Raw genomic sequence first — 19,329 nt, forward strand, 5'->3', positions numbered from 1 at the left:
AGTTTAAAACAAACAAATTAACGTAATTATTGTTTTCAAAACAACTTGTACTGTGTTTTTATTGATATTAAAACACTGAAATGACGATAGATGGGATTTTGCACATTTTATAGACCACAGCGTTGGAGATGAAAGTGCTTCTCAAAATACAACTCTTTCGAGACACGTCATACCCTCAAAGAAAATAAACAAGAAATGGGCCAGGTGGACAAGGCTGGTGTCCAAATAACATAATGCGACGGTGTAACTTAGCCAATATAAGAATATATAACATTTAGACATATAGGTAACCAGAACTACGTTTTTCAGTACGCTATCAGCGCAACATTGAAATTACATGTGAATTTCTGATGTGATGAGCTAAGTACGTGCATGCTAGCTAGCTAGCTATGTTGCTAAACGCGGTAATTAGCCATGCTATCAAATTAATTATCTAGATAGCTACCACCAATCTTGAATATTTTCTTGTCATTGACAGCCAATATGTTTTAGTCAAGTATTACCTAGCTAGAGTCGAAGTTAGCTCGCTGTTTTTTGTCAACACACACAAGCTTAATGTGGACACACTGGAGTTCTTAGCAAAGATGACTATAGAATGGGGCTAGACAAAATCTAGCATTGTTTTGACTGACACGCAATTGATATAGCCTGCCAACAGTTAGATTAATGTGGCTGTCCTTGCTCACCAGAATGTGTTTTTACATTACAAGGGCATTCCATGATGGACAGTGATCTAAGTCCTCAGGATAAAAAAGACTTGGACAAGTTCATAAAGTTTTTCGCTTTGAAGGTACTGTCTTTAATTATGCACAATATTGCCACAATTAGATTATCAAGCACTTTCTATAGTATTCCTGAGTTGATTAATTCGCTGAGGTTGATCATTTCCTAATTTGTCATCAGACAGTACAGGTGATAGTCCAAGCTCGACTTGGGGAAAAAGTATGCACACGCTCCTTGTCTTCACCTACTGGCTCTGATTGGGTATGTCACAATTCATTCTTGTTCTCTCATTAATTTAACGGTGCCATTTTTTTTTCCCTGAAAGAGTTGTAGATTCAAGTCTCATTAAACTAAATTATTTTCACCAGTTCAACCTGGCAATCAAAGATATCCCAGAAGTTACACATGAGTCAAAGAAAGCTCTGGCCGGGCAGCTTCCTGGCATCGAACGGTCCATGTGTGTTGAGATCTCCCTCAAAACCTCAGAGGTAAGATAGCACAGACTGGTGTCACAGACAGTTCTTGAGACCAGTGGTCTGGATCATTGGGCATTTGTTTGTCAATAAGTCCAAGTCACTGTAAAGGTTAGAAAAACATAATGTCTTTGTCATATTTTCCAGGGAGACTCGATGGAATTGGAGACATGGTGTCTCGAAATGAACGAGAAGTAAGTAATGAGGATAAGTTTAGCATTTTCTTATTTTTGTGCCCCAGGTTTTGTAGTTGCTTTTTACATTTCATGGACCGTAACACTCATTGTAAAATGTATGATTCTTTTTTTTGCAGGTGTGACAAAGATATTAAAGTGTCCTACACTGTCTATAACCGCATGTCATTACTGCTCAAGTCACTACTGGCTATCACAAGGGTAACCCCAGCCTACAAACTCTCACGAAAGCAAGGGCACGACTATGTCATACTGTACAGGTTTGTTTGTTTTATGGTATACAGTGTATATGTGTTATCATTATTTTGACCAGTATTGCTAATGATGATGTATATCGTGTTAGTAAACAGTCTGACTAATAGATACATTCTTTTGCAGGATATATTTTGGAGAGGTTCAACTTACAGGATTGGGAGAAGGTAACCATGCCTGTTATATTATCTACAGTGCTTTCGGAAAGTATTCAGACCCCTGGACTTTTTCCACATTTTGTTATGTTACAGCCTTATTATAAAATTGATTACATTGCCCCCCCCCCCTCATCAATCTACACACAATACCCCATAATGACAAAGCAAAAATAGGTTTTTAGGATTTTTTGCAAATGTATTAAAAAAAAACTGAAATATCACATTTACATAAGTATTCAGACCATTTACTCAGTACTTTGTTGAAGCACCTTTGGCAACGATTACAGCCTTGAGTCTTCTTGGGTATGACGCTACAAGCTTGGCACACCTATATTTGGGGAGGTTCCCCCATTCTTCTCTGCAGATCCTCTCAAGCTCTGTCAAGTTGGATTGGGAGCGTCGCTGCACAGCTATTTTCAGGTCTCTCCAGAGATATTCGATCAGGTTCAAGTCTGGGCTCTGGCTCGGCCACTCAAGGAAATTCAGAGACTTGTTCCGAAGCCACTCCTACCTTGTCTTTCCTGTGTGCTTAGGGTCGTTGTCCTGTTGGAAAGTGAACCTTCACCCCAGTCTGAGGTCCTGTATGCACTGGAGGATGTTTTCATCAAGGATCTCTCTGTACTTTGCTCTGTTTCTGTCTCCCAGTCCCTGCCGCTGAAAAACATCCCACAGCATGATGCTGCCACCACCCTGCTTCACCGTAGGCATTCAGGCCAAATAGTTCAATCTTGGTTTCATCAGACCATAGAATCTTGTCCTTTAGGTGCCTTTTGGTAACTCCAAGAGGGCTGTCATGTGCCATTTACTGAAGAGTGACTTCTGTCTGGCCACTCTACCATAAAGGCCTGATTTGTGGAATGCTGCAGAGATGGTTGTCCTTCTGGGAGGTTCTCCCATCTTCACAGAGGAAATCTGGAGCTCTGTCAGAGTGACCATCGGGTTCTTGGTCACCTCACCGACGAAAGCCTTTCTCCCCCGATTGCTCTGTTTGGCCGGGCAGCCAGCTCTAGGAAGAGTCTTGGTCGTTCCAAACTTCTTTCATTTAAGAATGATGGAGGCCACTGTTCTTGGTGACCTTCAATGTAGCAGAAATTCTTTGGTACCCTTCCCTCGACACAATCCTGTCTCAGCGCTCTATGGACAATTCCTTCGACCTCATTGCTTGATTTTTGCTCTGACATGCACTGTCAACTGTAGGACCTTATATAGACAGGTGTGTGCCTTTCCAAATCATGTCCAATCAATTGAATATACCAGCGGTGGGCTCCAAACAAGTTGGCAAAACATCTCAAGGATGATCAATGGAAACAGGATGCACCTGAGTTCAATTTCAAGTCTCATAGCATAGGGTCTGAATACTACCTAAATAAGGTATTTCTGTTATTTATTATTTCATACATTTGCAAAGATTTCTAAAAACCTGTTTTTGCTTTGTCATTATGGGGTATTGTGTGTAGATTGATGAGGGGAAAACAATTATTTAATCCATTTTGGAATAAGGCTGTAACATATGATAACGTGGAAATAGTCAAGGGCTCTGAATACTTTCCGAACGCACTGTACACATTTTGTCGGTCGTTTGGGTCTTTGGAAGTGTTGTGTAGGGCTGTGAAGATTCTGATATTTGTTGTTTCTGAATGCTGTTTTTCAGCGTTCCAGACAGTGCGTGTAGGAGTTGTGGGAACTCCTATTGGAACCATCACCTTATCTTGTGCTTACAGGACAAACCTGGCCTTCATGTCCACCAGGTACAGAAACAGAAGTTGTTCACAGCACTGCATGTGCTCACTCAGCGGTCTCAAATGCACTGCCTGTAAAATCTGCCACTATATGTTTTCTCATTTTCTTCCATATCCTCCTTATTCTCCACTGGTTTTATCTATACATTTATTCCTAATTCTATATTCATATTCTCACAGGCAGTTTGAGAGGACGGCTCCGATTATGGGCATAATCATTGACCACTTCGTTGAGCGCCCCTTTGGCAACGTGGGACACATGCATCCATGTAACTACAGGTTGGTTAGCCCGCGCCCAAACACCTATACCGACCCAATACAGATTTGTGCATGCCTATTATTTATGATCATCTTTAATGAAGTTCTAAAATAAAGGATTGTGTAATGACCCGGTCATGTTTGTTTGCCTTCCCTATACTCCAGAGCACCCGGAGAAGATGAAGGAGCATACAATGGGGTGGAGGATTCTCAGGAAGTGTGCACCACGTCCTTCTCCACTTCTCCACCCTCACAAGTACGTATGTCACTGCTTAGCAAAGTCAAACTTTGCAACTGTGCAAATTTCGCAAACGTGTAACTTCATATGTGGTGTCCACGGTGAGATTTGTGACTGACTTCACTACCAAAAGGGTCAGGTGTTTTCTTAAGCTATTTTGTCCTGCACCGCGTTCAAATAGATATGCATATTCAAACATTTGACCTATATTGATGACCATACATCCAACTGTTGTGTAGTTGTGTATCTATCTGGTGGTTTGCTATTCTCATACCCAAAGCTCATGTCACAATTCTGGCAGTGGGAAAGCACTGTGTTGGAGACATTACCAAGCCCCCGTACCAAATGGGTCCTCTCCGTTTTTCCGTATAGGTGCTTTAATTTCTTAGCCCCTTTCTCTCCCTCTTTCTGTGCTGTCTGTGTAGTGCGTGTTCACTGTACATAAGGCACATTTAAAGACCCCTAAACCTGCAGTGATGGAAACTCTGAAATGACCCATGATGGGCCTGGCCTTCTCACACCAAGTGAGTCTTGTCTGTGTGGGCATGTATCTCACTCACTCACAATGCCTGAGGTGTTCCAGGACTATTTGGCCTGTCTTCAGATACCTCTTTAAAAGTAATAGAAGTATAGAACGCTTAAAAGCAAATCAATGAAGCAATCAAATGGGACATCTCTTTATCCCTTACATTAGGGTGTCCAATCAAAAACACATCTTTTGACCCAATGGGTAAAATAATATGTGTGTTGTGTAGATACTCCTCTAATAAAACCAATGGTCCTGACCTCATCTCTCTATAATAATCAGTTCAAAAGTTATCGGTGTTGTTAACCCTTGTAGAATGGACTAAAACAATGGAGGCCAGAACACAAAAAAGTGGTAAAAAAATCAGGACAATTGCATTGAGTCAGCTATGCTGGGTTTTGTGCAAGAAATAAGGCTACTGTGGCTACCTGGCAGGCTCACTTTCCCATTGAACTCATCTTTCTTCAAATCCGCAGGACATAAAACAATATAGATGTAAGATGGACACCGATTTTGAGACATGACATGTAGAATTTTCATATTTTAGTATACCCTTTTCATATTCATTTGAAATTCCTGTTATTTTTTTGCAGATTTCTCACAAAAACAAGTGTATCTCTGAAATGTCAACGGGGCACTGAGCGTTTTTCCAAGCTTTTCTTTTCCCAAAGCCTTTTAGATTTAATTCAGCTCGTGTCGGGCTAATTGTGCTTTTTGCCACCCATGGAAACAACTTTGAAAGACAAGGACCACAAAATGTAAAATGCTCAAAAGTTGTTACGAGAAACCTTCCGTCGCTAGGTCAACAGAGCTCTGTGCGTATTATCGTATGTATAATGTTAAGAAATCCAACATTTTGTAATGTAATGTTAACGATATGTTAGAGAGACTCCACTGAACGATTCAGAACATGAATAATCATGTTTGTCTTGGTAAAAAGCTATTTTATAACCTGCGGAAGTGCTTATGTAATTGACTACATTATCTACGGACTGCCCTAGGATTCCTAACCTTAATCCTTTCCACATGGTTACATTGGTTTGCTGACGAGGATTCCTTAACAAGTAGTTAGTCATCACATAAATATGTTTAATAGATTATCACGTTCATTGTCAGGGTAAGTCAAATCTGTTTAGAAGAGCCGTGCTTAAAACGTTTACCCTGTCCTCTGTAATGCTATAGTTTCTAAATCCTGCTGCCCGCCTCCCATCAGCCCATTTCTCCTCTGTGGATTCATTCATGTTTTAGCTCGCTCTCTTTTCTTTCTTTCTTTTGCTCTTTCTCGCTGTCTCTTCCTCTCTCTCTCTCACTCTCTGTTTCTCTCGCTCTCTCTCGCTGTCTTTCTCACTCTCTGTCTCTGTCACTCTCTGTTTCTCTCGCTCTCTCTCGCTGTCTTTCTCACTCTCTGTCTCTGTCACTCTCTTTCTCGCTCTCTCTCTCGCCCTTTCTGTCTCTGTCGCTCTCTCTCTTTCTCGCCCTTCCTCTGTCTCTCTCTGTCTCTCTTTCTCGCTCTCTCTCTTTCTCGCCCTTTCTCTCTCTCTCGCTCTCTCTCAGCTCTACTGCTCTCGTCTTTCTTATCAGTCTCCTGTGCTTGTTGGAGCTGCTGACTTCTGCCACCCCTCCACCTTAAACACTGCCAACCCACACCAGGTAACCACCCAGGTGTTGAGCTAGTCAAATCACATTTTATTTGTCACATGCTTTGTAAACAATAGTTGTATATTAACAGTGAAATACTTACTTACCGGCCCTTCCCAACAATGCAGAGAGGGGGGGGAAAAATAGCAAAATTATAGAAAAGTAATAATAAATACACATTGAGTAACGATGACTTGGTTATATACACGAGGTACCAGTGCCGGGGTACGAGGTAAATATGTACATACTGTATAACTAGGAATAAAGTGACTTGGCAACAGGATCAATTTTTTATTTATTTATTTTATTTTACCTTTATTTAACCAGGTAGGCAAGTTGAGAACAAGTTCTCATTTACAATTGCGACCTGGCCAAGATAAAGCAAAGCAGTTCGACAGATACAACAACACAGAGTTACACATGGAGTAAAACAAACATACAGTCAATAATAAAGTATAAACAAGTCTATATACAATGTGAGCAAATGAGGTGAGAAGGGAGGTAAAGGCAAAAAAAGGCCTTGGTGGCAAGGTAAATACAATATAGCAAGTAAAACACTGGAATGGTAGTTTTGCAATGGAAGAATGTGCAAAGTAGAAATAAAAATAATGGGGTGCAAAGGAGCAAAATAAATACATAAATTAAATACAGTTGGGAAAGAGGTAGTTGATAGGGCTAAATTATATGTGGGCTATGTACAGGTGCAGTAATCTGTGAGCTGCTCTGACAGTTGGTGCTTAAAGCTAGTGAGGGAGATAAGAGTTTCCAGTTTCAGAGATTTTTGTAGTTCGTTCCAGTCATTGGCAGCAGAGAACTGGAAAGAGAGGCGGCCAAAGAAAGAATTGGTTTTGGGGGTGACTAGAGAGATATACCTGCTGGAGCGTGTGCTACAGGTGGGAGATGCTATGGTGACCAGCGAGCTGAGATAAGGGGGGACTTTACCTAGCAGGGTCTTGTAGATGACATGGAGCCAGTGGGTTTGGCGACGAGTATGAAGCGAGGGCCAGCCAACGAGAGCGTACAGGTCGCAATGGTGGGTAGTGTATGGGGCTTTGGTGACAAAACGGATTGCACTGTGATAGACTGCATCCAGTTTGTTGAGTAGGGTATTGGAGGCTATTTTGTAAATTACATCGCCAAAGTCGAGGATTGGTAGGATGGTCAGTTTTACAAGGGTATGTTTGGCAGCATGAGTGAAGGATGCTTTGTTGCGAAATAGGAAGCCAATTCTAGATTTAACTTTGGATTGGAGATGTTTGATATGGGTCTGGAAGGAGAGTTTACAGTCTAACCAGACACCTAAGTATTTGTAGTTGTCCACGTATTCTAAGTCAGAGCCGTCCAGAGTAGTGATGTTGGACAGGCGGGTAGGTGCAGGTAGTGATCGGTTGAAGAGCATGCATTTAGTTTTACTTGTATTTAAGAGCAGTTGGAGGCCACGGAAGGAGAGTTGTATGGCATTGAAGCTTGCCTGGAGGGTTGTTAACACAGTGTCCAAAGAAGGGCCGGAAGTATACAGAATGGTGTCGTCTGCGTAGAGGTGGATCAGAGACTCACCAATAGCAAACAGTAGCAGCGGCGTATGTGATGAGTCAAAGTTAGTGCAAAGAGGGTCAGTGCCGATAGTCCAGGTACCTATTTAACTAACTACTTAGCAGTCTCATGGCTTGGGATCGAAGCGGTTCACGGTCCTGTTGGTTCCAGACTTGTTGCATCGGTACAGTCTATGACTTGGGTGGCTCGAGTCTTTGACCATTTGTAGGGCCTTCCTCTGACACCGCCTGGTATAGAGGTCATGGATGACGCCTTGCGGTCGGATGCCAAGCACTTTGCCATACCAGGCGGTGACGCAGCCAGTCAAGATGCTCTAAATGAATAGATTTGAGGGCCAACGAGGGAAACAAAGCTTTGTACAGGTGTTTCAACATGACTCAGCCAGTGCCAACTATGGCCTTTCACACGTCCTATGTAGATGGGAGTTCCAGGGAAGGAGGGCGGCGTACCCCAGCAGGTGCCTGTGCAGCCTTGTCATGGAGCCCAGGCAGAGCATCGACGAGTGTCCTCATGCCCCCCTGCTGATCATGTTCCCGCCACGCCCTCCAGCAGGTAAACCCCAGTCTGCCATGACCCCCCCCCCCCCCCCCCCCCCCCCCCCCCCCCCCCCGTGTGACAAAGCGAAGCACCCTGTGGAACTCAGGATCACCTTAGGTGACGCTTGCTTGGGAGAAACCTGTTTGTTACAGCTTTGCCGTGTGATCTTTCAAAGTGGTGAGGACGCAGAGACCTCGTCGAGGAGCGTTGGGGTGAAGAGTGGCTCTCCCTGGGGTGTACTGGAGACCACCTTCACCAGGAAAGTGGGTGCCTTTGTCAACAAGCCAGGCACACAGGTAGCGACAGCCCTTTTATGTCCTTGTTTAAGTACAAAGCTTAGATATTTATTCCTGGAAGTACCCATTCTTACGAGTAAAGGACATATTACCAGTGAGTGTTATACCCTTGTAATTACTGCAGTATTAATCTATGTCCATTGCAGGTAACCACGGCAAGCCTGGACTTACCATTTGCAGCGTTTGCTCCCAGAGCATATGACCTCGAGGAAAATGACCCTATGGTAAATCAATTATTCACATAAATAATTGTCAGCCTTAAGTAACTATTTTCTGGGACCTGGTTAGGAGTCATTTTAGTGCAGACGTGGTAATGATATTACCTCTCCTTTATCCAAGGTTCAGCCTCCGGAGTCCTCAGCCACGTCCTCTCCCCTGCAGGGCAGTTTGCACTCCCAAGGCTCTGGTGAGAGTGGAGGCCCGGCACAGGACGACTTTGTAATGGTGGACTTTGTAAGTACCCTGCCTTCGGTAACACGGATTGCTCTGTTTTGTTTTCCAGAGGAGAACAGAGACTACATTTTAGTCAAGGACAGATAGTAACTCAATCAATCTGACCCCATTTCTTTGTTGTATCAAATGCTGCTACGAACAAATGTCTGTTTATGTCTGTCAATTGTGGATGTTATCTGCAGAGGAAGAAAACGTTAATTTTCTTCATATAGAAAAGAGCACTACTTACGTCACTTAGCAGTGGTCATTAATGTGTCTGCATACTAGGTTCGATTTGCTCCTAGCAGAACTCGGCTAGACGAAGTGAATGTCTGTGCCTCACATCCTCCCTTTAAAGACCTTGGCTTGAAAAATTATTTTAAAAAGCAGCAATGGTACTGTTTGTCCCTCTTTAGATGCCGTAGCAGTATTCAAGATTACAGTATACAAGTTTTCAGTCGTAGTCTTGCAATTTTACAACTAACTGAGATGTGTGGTGCAGTATTTCTCAACTGAAACAATTTGCATGAAAACGAGTCCTCTCTCTCGTTGAACGACATCAAGCACTCCATTGAAGAATCCCTACTCTTGACCAGTCACCGGCGAAGGAGCGAAGACTTCGGCTACCAAACATCGGCTTGCCTCAGGAACATTTTTATTGTGTGCATATGTACAGCCGAAATAACCCTTGCCCAAAAGACCAACATTAACAAACTGCTTCAGACAGTTTTTATTTCTGACTTGTATCTGGGCTGTAGAGTGACCATGAGAAATTCAAATCCAAAACATCAAAGGCGAATGCGACAAAGCACATAGCAAAGACCTAATGAAAACCAAAATCGATCAAAGGAGCTGGCTTTTTAAAGCAACAGAGGGAGAGATGTCAGCTTTGAACATTTTAGATAAACGCTTCTGATGTCGAGAAAATTAAGCTTATGGGAATGAGCGTTCTTACTTCAAATCTCTGACCTCGGACCCCTTATCTTGTGGTTAACAGTTGAGAATGAATTAGGACTATGTTGCTGGGAAGAAAATGTTTTAAAAAACGGAACCTCTGAGAATAATATGTGCTGCTGACCAAAAAAATCATAGGGAGAAGTCTGTTATTAAGGAAGGGGCTGTGACAGTTGTTGCCCTGCACATCTGATTGTGTTCTGCGTGCTCTGTTCTTCAGAAGCCTGCGTTCTCCAAGGATGACCTCCTTCCCATGGACCTTGGCACATTCTACAGAGAGTTCCAGAACCCCCCACAGCTCACCAGCCTCACTATTGATGTCAGTTCTCAGTCCATGGCAGAAGACCTGGTGAGACCTCTGACTCCCAAAGAGAGATGGTTTCTGTTTTGTTGCCAGGTTGGGGGGGTGTTGTCTATGAAGTGGTCCTGTTGGAATTTAAACGGCTTACAGATAGTAGTGAAAGGGGAACATAGTAGTTACCATTATATTATTTACTGTGTGTTTGAATGTCTCTTTTCTGTGGTGCTTTTTAGTCTAATAAATCAATATCTTAGTAATTCTATGTTTGTAATGATGTTGTTCATTTTCCCTACAGGACTCTCTTCCTGAAAAACTGGCAGTATACGAGAAGAACATTGATGAATTTGATGCATTTGTGGACACATTGCAGTAGGGATAGAAATGGATCCACTGTCTGCAATGACAAATGATCCCATTTAGTCCATCTGCAAGGTCCTGTTGTCTTTCAAGCTTGTTTGCATTCAGCCTGTGTATGCCTGTTCTTTCTTCTCGTAGTTTAAATTCCTTATTGATTTGTAATCAGAATGTTTCTCTTCAAACCTCACTGGTTGATGTATTGTAGAGTAAGAGAGCCTGTACCCAACAACCGAAGACATCTTTAAAAAAGAAAAAAGTTGCACCGTTTCTTTTCTGACGTGAATAACTGCAACATTTGCTTTAGTGTTGAGCAGACTGTGTCGTAATGTAAATACCAGATCCCCTCTCACCTTGCTGTTATAGAGCTTAACACGTAATAATTAAGACGTTCAGTTCATCAAAGCTGTTGTCTAAAGGTCATGAGGCGTTGGATTATTGCTGTCCCGTGTGACACTGAGAACGCTCATAGCAACTTTGCAGCCAGGCGTGGCCATGTTTTAGTAGATAGGAAGAAGCTATGTATGGAAATTGATCAATAGTAGTGAATCTATATCCAAGAAACGGAAAACATGCTGTGTAGCTGAATCTGTATGTTGAAAGAGAAGTTCCTGTGGTTGTTTTTTTGTAAATGGGGAGAAGAGTTGTCTTCTGCTTTCCTTCTCTAGATGACCAACTTTAGGCCATACATCACTGTGTGTCACTACAAATGATGTACAGTCACTGCTCACCTCTGAATCGCCATATAAAGCAAGCTTCCCTTTTCCCTATCTGTAAAGAGGGTAAACATTATTTGCACTTTCAATGTATCAATCTTAAGTCATCTTGATTTCCCCCAACGCTTGAATATACAGTAGCATGGTCATGTGTAATACATTTGATCTCAAATGGCCTATTTTGTATTATGGGAAAGGAATAAGCCAGAGGCCCTATATATTTCTGATTGTGGTCATTTGTGATTTATACCAGCACAACACGAGGGATCGTATTCGTCGTCCTTCTTGAAGCTTTTAAAATACAATAGAGCATCAATACACTTGTCACGTGAGTACGCTCCTCCACACATCTGAATAAATCAAATGAAGGCACTTTTAACCATCACCTTTTATTTATACTTTATATTCACAACATATAAAAAATGATTGCAGTAAAATACTCAACGAGAAATTTCATTTTCACTGTAGCAACCAGGAAATACTATTATTTGACAATACAGATAAACAGTACAATAAAGGTGGGACAAACGGGCACAATTTTTTTAAGGAGATATGACTGGAGTTGGTTCCTCGCCTGTTTGTTTCCTTAAGGCACACAGACGCAAAATGGGGTTGTAAAGGCTCTACTAAGCCACTGATCCGCATGTCAATGCAATTGTTTCATTGACATGACCAGGAAGTTTTCATACACCGTAAACAAATTAATTTTAATAATAGACAAAACATCGAAGCACAACAGAACTCTTACTTATTCCGTCTTAACATTAGCACGGTTCTCGTTCAGGATATGTTCATTACAAAGTCATTCAGGATTACAAAGCACAGGAGCTGTACCCCCAAAAGTTTGGCCATTGCAAATGGAAAAAATGTTAAGGTAAAAAAAAGTATCTAAATGGAACCATCTTAGTGTTCTCCAATGCAACCATAATTCTTTGGTTGAGTTGAATTTAGTATTGAACAAAATGCAACGACCGTCAATAAAATGAGCAAAATAAGGCAGAGAAACAACTCGCCTCACAGTAAACAAATGAAATACAGCAGAGCCTGAGAGCCCCCGGGTCTGTAAGTACACAGCATTTCAGTCTATCCATAATTAGAAGCCCTTCTAATACCCCTTACTGACTTTAAGGCTACAGAAAGATATTTTGCCAGCAATGACACTAGCCATCAGTCTTTACAGAGGGATGGTGATGTTCAAGGAATAACTGCTGTAAGTAGAGTAATAAAACACAAATGAAAGTAGAATATGTGTCATGAAAAGACTGTCCTGCATTGAGAAAGCTAATCAGGCTTAACATGAAATGTAGAAGTTAAATGATTAAGAATAGTTTATTTTATAGTTGACCTGTACAAAATGATCAAACGTAATGCAGCAGAAAGGAACAAAGGCTTGCTGGATATGTTTAAAGGGGATACCAGTATGTTTTATCAGATGAGTAAACATTTAAAAAGTAAGGCGATATGTGACCCCCCCCCCGAAAAAAACGTAAATACACATGGTTTTATTTAGCTATATACTCTGTAGCTTTACACATAACCATGATTCTTAAACAAGTTGTGGCAAAATATAAACTCCCGATAGAATTGAGTACACTGGCTCACTGACTGCAGCGACCGATCATTTATGAAATTCGAAAATGATTTGTTCCAATGCAAATAGGACTTGACATACCAAGTAAATTAATATGAAATATATCTTGCTCCCCAGATACAAAACATTGCATAAATGTTCTCTGAAATCTGTACCATCAAAATAAATATTTGATATGATTCAAACCAGAACAGATGTGAACTGGTTTCGGTTATTCCAATTGTTTTAAAGTACCAAATCATGTACACTGTGTTGAACTTCTCCTGAGTGATAAGATATCTGGCGGAGACATTAAAGCCTTCTTCATACCGGACTTCTAACCCGACTTTTGGCATCTTCAATGGTTCGTCTCCCCTGTCTTTTTCCTCTCTCTGTGTCCTCAGTCACAGTCACAATACACACATGCATTTGGCAACACTACTAGGGGACACTGGGAGAGACACAGTTACACTGTACTAGACCAATACAGAGACGGGGTCAGAGATGGGGATTTAAACACCGAATGAATGGGGCGTGGTTAGAGATAGCTGTACAGGAGACGTCTTAGGGGGAAAAGACCTCGTAGTGTTGGTCCAACAGAGTTCTGGTGAAGTTATTGATGGGGCCGATGGCACTGAGTGTCATGGCAGCGTCTTGTCCCCATAGTAGGTTGGGTCCGAACACCACTGCCAGGTTGGTGTTGTTCATCTTGTTGATCTCACTCTGTGCGGACACCTACATGGGCAAGCATGCATGTTTGTAGAATATCAATAAGAAAATGACTCACTGGTTAATTTACACAAACTCGTAAGGGCCCGTGTCACCGGGCAGTACTAAAGGGCCAGTGTCACCGGGCAGTACTAAAGGGCCAGTGTCACCGGGCAGTACTAAAGGGCCAGTGTCATCGGGCAGTACTAAATGCCCAGAATGATGCTTATTTAGACAGAACCATAGAACAACAGGCGTCCAAAGACAAAACAAGGAATGTATGCCCGAGCTTCTGATAAGTATTCAGCTGGGGATATGATACGACAGCAAACATACCTGCACCAGGAACTCAATGAGGAACTTCAGGGAGGTATAGTTCTCCTCGGGGAGCATTGCCAGCATGTTCTGGATCGCAGTCACTTTGGCACTGCTGTCAACATCTGAGGAATGAGCATAAAATAGACCCTTAACGTTACGTGGCTATGACTTAGAACTATCCTCTCAGGATTATGACCTACAAAAACAAATTGATAGCTTTAGCAACAAACATAAAAAATAGATCTCCATCTACTGTGTGGAGGATAAGAGAGAGTTCCCCAGACTTACTGTGGAAGTTGACAATGTCATTGTAGAGCTGGTATGTGAGGAGGGGCTCTGGTAGTTCTCTGAGGAATGTCTTGAGGATGACAGCTGCCAGGTGAACGTCCTCCATCTGGGAAAAACTCACCTCCTCACCTGCAGCCACAGACACACACAATCACAGAGCCATACAAATCCCACAGCTACAGCCAAAGAGATAAATGAGGTCTACCCAGGGACTTCATGAATTTTTAGACATTTGTTTAAGAGTAATGAGTGCAAATGCTTCACCCGAGTTATATCTGTGCTGAACATCTTTGACGAGCGTCACGTTGGCTGACCGCCGGAATATCCCCTCAATTTCAAGACCTAAGACAGGACCGAAAAAGGGGGAAACCATGAAAACAAAAACCTTTTGTAAAACAGAATCAATTAGCAGAATTATCCTTGTTTTGCAAGTCAAATACTAAATCCATGTCCAGTATCCATGAAATCGTCCAAAAAAAACGGATCAGAACAAAGACTCAAAAGTTTAACCCATCATCAAGAAAAATGACCACTGGTAAAAATATGCAAGAATGGTGCTTACCTTGTTCCATTAAGAAGGCCACAGTGTCTCGCATCACCAATGGAACTGCTTCGTTGTCAGAACTTCTCGCTCTTAGCCTTGACAAATCAACAACAACAAAAAAAACTGAAAATCTTTGAAACATCTTACGTATGTAACGTCAAGGTCGGATATTGAGGAAGTAGAGTCAAATAAAAAACAGCCCTCATCCAACTACCTACATCGGCAAGGAGACTCCAAACTGTTGATTGGGTAGTGGTGGACTGCGAGGGGGGGACATCTGGGCCTGAACTGATGGTTTCAGTGAGGCTCTGATTTTTTCATCATAGCTAATGGTTTGTGTGTGAGAAAGCAAAGTAAATGCACTTAACAAACTAGTCAGATATCACAAATAGACATCCTTTACGCGAGCGTGATCAATTCATTGGCAATGTTGAGATACAGTAGTTACATGAAACGTGTGTAAAAATGTTCTTACTCTCGCACCCGGGTGGGTATCACTAGCTGCTCACACTTAACAACGTCCTCCAGTTCACTCAGGTAGTTGATGTAGTTGATCTTTCGTCCAAACTTGAAGCTAGACAAGAAAGGAGACTCCATCACACATGGCAAACACTTTACAGTTGAAAGGAATAAAGAGCATCTCCTGGTGCTAGAATGCTAACCTGATGAGAGGCTTGAAGAGGATGAGAAGAGTCTTGATGAAGATGGTGGGGTGGACAATGTACAGTGCCTTGATGTTCTTCTTGTACCTGAAGAAAGCAGAGCAGTCAGCAAAAGTAAACTTGAATCGGTTCACTTGTTTGAGAAGTCAAGCCATAAGTACAAATAAAGCACATGGTACTTTTCATAGACATAAATATGGGTGAGGGCAAAGTCCACTTCCTCTTTGGCTTTAGTTTTCAGAGCTCTAGTGAAATGGAGTGCATCATCATCAAATGATCAAAATGTGCTTTGCGACTATGGTCTCCAGTGTCTGGCTGGAGGTAGGGTGGGACTCACTTCCTGTCAAATTCTCTGTAGGCGTCTCTCAGCCAGCTGAGAGATGGCTTGTTCTCACTGGTGAGGCCATTATGGAAGTAGATGAGGGTGTAGTCGCTCTCAACATACTGGTCTAGGGTAGCCTTCAGGTACCTGGATAATAGTATGATAGTTGAGAAGTCAATCCTCATCACTTATGAAAACACAACGACTATCGACTTGACTAGCAGCGGGGGAATCAAAGCACAACAAGAAGCTATTTATTAGACATTTGGCAGGATGAAAATGTCTCAGTAATCTCAAAACAACAACACCCACATCAGTAGCTTGTGGTGGTCCAGTTCGTGGTGGGGGGGCATCCGACAGGCGTTGAAGACAATCACCTTCCTGCCAAAGTTATCATCACCTTGACAGCAGAGTGAGAGAGGAAACAGTGTCAACTGGATTCAAGACGAACAGGAAATCGAGGTCAGATAAGCTACACATGTAGAGACAAAGTTCTTACCTGCTACTTCGACAATCTGATGCCTGGCAATATCATAGTATGGGTGGTCCCAGGATAGGTGTGACCCCTCCCCCAACCGCTTGGATATGTCCGTCTCTGTTGACAGGAAAGGGGAAACATTCAACCACGTCACGCGTATCTCACTAGCTCATATCTTCGAGGGCAGAGTGCTCAGAATTTTACAACTCAATGTTTCGGCTCTGCCCCGTCACAGACAGTACTTGCTCACTGCTCAGGCACTCTTAGAATGAGTTTGCGAACACACTTTGAGCCTCTTCTCAATGCATACCAAAATAATTAGTTGGTCGAAACATTGCATTTTACAGGCTACCCCACACACACACGACTGCATTGTGTACTTAGTAAACCAAAGTCCTTTTCACAGAGTAAGTCACTAACATGCAGTTGCTCGAGGCGTGGTCAGACAGTGTGCGCTTCGTTTGATATCTCATAAGATGAACCCTTGTACCCTTCTCTTTAATCGTCCGTTCATTAATAACGATTCTGAGAATAATTCTAACTCTAAATCATGGTGCTGTAGATGCATCTATTAGTCACAAATAATGGCACAGTCCTCATCCTCCAATCAGACAAGGGGCTGGAGATCTGCTGTGAAAACAGAAATGAACCAGAAATTTGACTGTGCCTACAAATAGAATGCATAACTAATGTACGCACACTGCATCAGAGGGCAATATGCAATCAAGTTGTAATAATATGACACGAGTAACAAAAGGCTCACTGCATTGGGCTGTGAATAAGGCTCTCTTTTACTCTTCCCTTGGACTGATGACAGATTTACATAAAACTGCACGATTTTTAGGGAAATAACAGTGATAGCCCTACAACAACGTTCCATTTCTAAAAACTCAACTGATCTTACAACAGGCTGATTATTATCATATTACAAGGGCAAACATTTTGCCAGGAATGTGGCGTTTTAAAACAGTGATCTCACGATTTTGTTTTACTCAAGGGATTAGGTGGCTTATAGAACAATATAATTTTTTTACGCAATTCTCAAATTTCAGCAAGTTATTTTTATTTTTTTCATTGTTACCCAGCTGTCCACATCTGACAGCACAGAGAGGTCCAGCTGTCCTTCTAATAGCCTTTAGGTTCTTACCAGACTTGCTCATACTGGAGTCATCTGGGGGCCACAGCTTGTCCCCCATTGGAGACAGTTTGAGCTGGTCCAGGGCATTGCTGGGGGGATCATCTACTCCAAGGTCATCATTGAGGTCAACCAGAAGGTCTGAAGACATGGTGGTGAACTATGAGACTCCACACAGAACAAAATCTGGTCAGGTGCTCAGCCAGCCTCCTGTCACAGAAACAAGTGTGTTCATCAACATCCATCCATAGATAAGGTGCTATCTCAGCAGTGGGATCACTTTCAGGATCTTTTTTTGCGTCTTCCTCAGAGTCCCTTCCCTATAGCTTAACTTAGACAAATAAAACAGCTAACAATTGTTTAACAGGCACAGATGCAAAAAAATGTAAGATGTCTTTTCTATTGTGCTTTGTGGTAAATTATCACTGCTATAATGGACCCTAGACACACAAACAAAAAAATACTTTAAAGCTGTACTGATACATCATAACTGCAGATGAGCCACTCCAATGGGGCCAGAAAGGACAATGCATGAAACATAGACTGAAGAAACAAATAGGTCTATAAACTCTTGTCCTTCACTCTTTTCAAAGTCCAACCTAAATGAAAAATAGACAAGGCCTAATTCACATCTGCAATCAGGTTAGCATTTGGTAATAATTTGAGGAGATGTCTGTGCAATGAAGCAACAATTGATTGGCTGGTTTGTTTGTGGAAGTTCTACACATTTCACACACACACACACACACACATTTTCGTATGAAATGACCCAATTTATCTTACAACACCACAGGGGCTGTGTTTGAAGAAGCAGCCTTGTTGTGTTACCCGTTCTTCGTTTTGTGGGAAGGCTCAAATACAGTCCTCCCCAGCTATGAGATGCAATATGCTCTGACATGTTGGTTCTTTAAAATATCACGACTGGAGTCAGAAACACATTCATGTATGCGCAGTCCACGTGAGGATAACTGCATTCAGGCAAAGTGCAATAATTGTATACATCTATAGTAGATAAACTAGCCAAAATATGGTATATTGCGAAACACTGCAACTGCCATATAGTTTAGCTACCGAAATAAGGTGATTCGTGTCTTAGAGAAACAGCTAACGTTACCCAAAACAAGGCTGCAATTTGTCCCGACTCCTCTAGTTAACTATTTAACGTATGCCCCATTACGCTGCGATGTCGAGAGATATATATATATATATATATATATATACATAAAAATAAAAAAAAACGTTAGCTAACGCCGGACGGTAACTTTACAGTAGTAGGTAACCTAGCTACTCAATGTTTTACAAATATCGATAGATTAAAACAAACGTTAGCTAGCTAACGCGTCAACTACCAGCAGCAGCTAACCTGTTTAACGGTGGTTAGCTAGCTACTTAACAATAGTTTAGCTAACAGCTTGTCAGCTAGCACGGTACAGTACGTTACCATTCGCCTCGGCTGGTTAGGCTAACGTTAACTATCTAACGAGGCTAATCCTCGGTTATATGAGGCTAATCCAAATGAGCTCGTCTCACGTTTATGTCCCAGCTAGCTATAGAACACGCAAAATACATTGATTCATTCAAACCTAAATCATTAAATTGGTGGATTTACCGTAAAAGCTGTGAAATTGATCCCCGCTGAAAGGCTTGCTATAAGTTATCTCGCTAGGCTACCAACGTTAGCTAGGTCAGTGACAGCTGCTTGCTTCACAAGTCACAAACATCCGGTTTTCGTTCCGTGGGTGGAGAAGAGCTCTCCTTGCCTAGGCCACCACTCTTTCTGACTCCGAAACGAGAAAGGGGCAAAGTGCTGTGTGAACTAGGCTTAGCTTTGATTAATGATAGCAGGTTCCAAACTTCCTGTCTGATAGCTCTCCAGCGGTGCTTGCTTTTACTTCATTAGATCTGTATCAAAACAATGTATGAAAAACCTTGTGTAACAACATGCAGAATTCTATTGGCAG

The 19,329-nt window shown here is 42.0% G+C and overlaps 2 protein-coding genes across 6 annotated transcripts; one reads left to right on the top strand and one right to left on the bottom strand.

The window, feature by feature from the left end:
• The first annotated feature begins 142 nt into the window (after nt 1-142).
• On the top strand, nt 143-12,828 carry LOC110506324 (autophagy-related protein 13). Of its 5 annotated transcripts, none has more exons than XM_021585869.2 (17): nt 143-286; nt 711-790; nt 904-984; nt 1,092-1,211; nt 1,344-1,390; nt 1,510-1,650; nt 1,769-1,809; nt 3,452-3,548; nt 3,720-3,818; nt 3,963-4,053; nt 6,116-6,211; nt 8,172-8,305; nt 8,466-8,586; nt 8,733-8,810; nt 8,926-9,039; nt 10,193-10,321; nt 10,569-12,828. In XM_021585869.2, the coding sequence occupies exons 2-17, from the start codon at nt 719-721 to the stop codon at nt 10,644-10,646; spliced, it is 1,539 nt and encodes a 512-aa protein (XP_021441544.2). In that variant the 5' UTR covers nt 143-286; nt 711-718; the 3' UTR covers nt 10,647-12,828. The 5 variants fall into 5 exon arrangements, with proteins under 5 accessions (XP_021441544.2, XP_021441547.2, XP_021441548.1 ...); XM_021585872.2 differs by having other exon boundaries at nt 6,143-6,211; XM_021585871.2 differs by having other exon boundaries at nt 157-404.
• On the bottom strand, nt 12,648-19,285 carry LOC110506325 (rho GTPase-activating protein 1). The gene is made up of 13 exons (XM_021585874.2): nt 18,978-19,285; nt 17,381-17,578; nt 16,255-16,350; nt 16,068-16,155; nt 15,771-15,902; nt 15,434-15,520; nt 15,247-15,345; nt 14,990-15,097; nt 14,790-14,866; nt 14,492-14,569; nt 14,228-14,356; nt 13,958-14,061; nt 12,648-13,648 (listed from the first exon to the last, which is right to left on the bottom strand). The coding sequence occupies exons 2-13, from the start codon at nt 17,517-17,519 to the stop codon at nt 13,478-13,480; spliced, it is 1,308 nt and encodes a 435-aa protein (XP_021441549.1). The 5' UTR covers nt 17,520-17,578; nt 18,978-19,285; the 3' UTR covers nt 12,648-13,477.
• Between the last annotated feature and the right edge of the window lie 44 nt (nt 19,286-19,329).

This window comes from Oncorhynchus mykiss, chromosome 26, assembly GCF_013265735.2.
Source record: "Oncorhynchus mykiss isolate Arlee chromosome 26, USDA_OmykA_1.1, whole genome shotgun sequence".
Taxonomy (NCBI): Eukaryota; Metazoa; Chordata; class Actinopteri; order Salmoniformes; family Salmonidae; genus Oncorhynchus; species Oncorhynchus mykiss.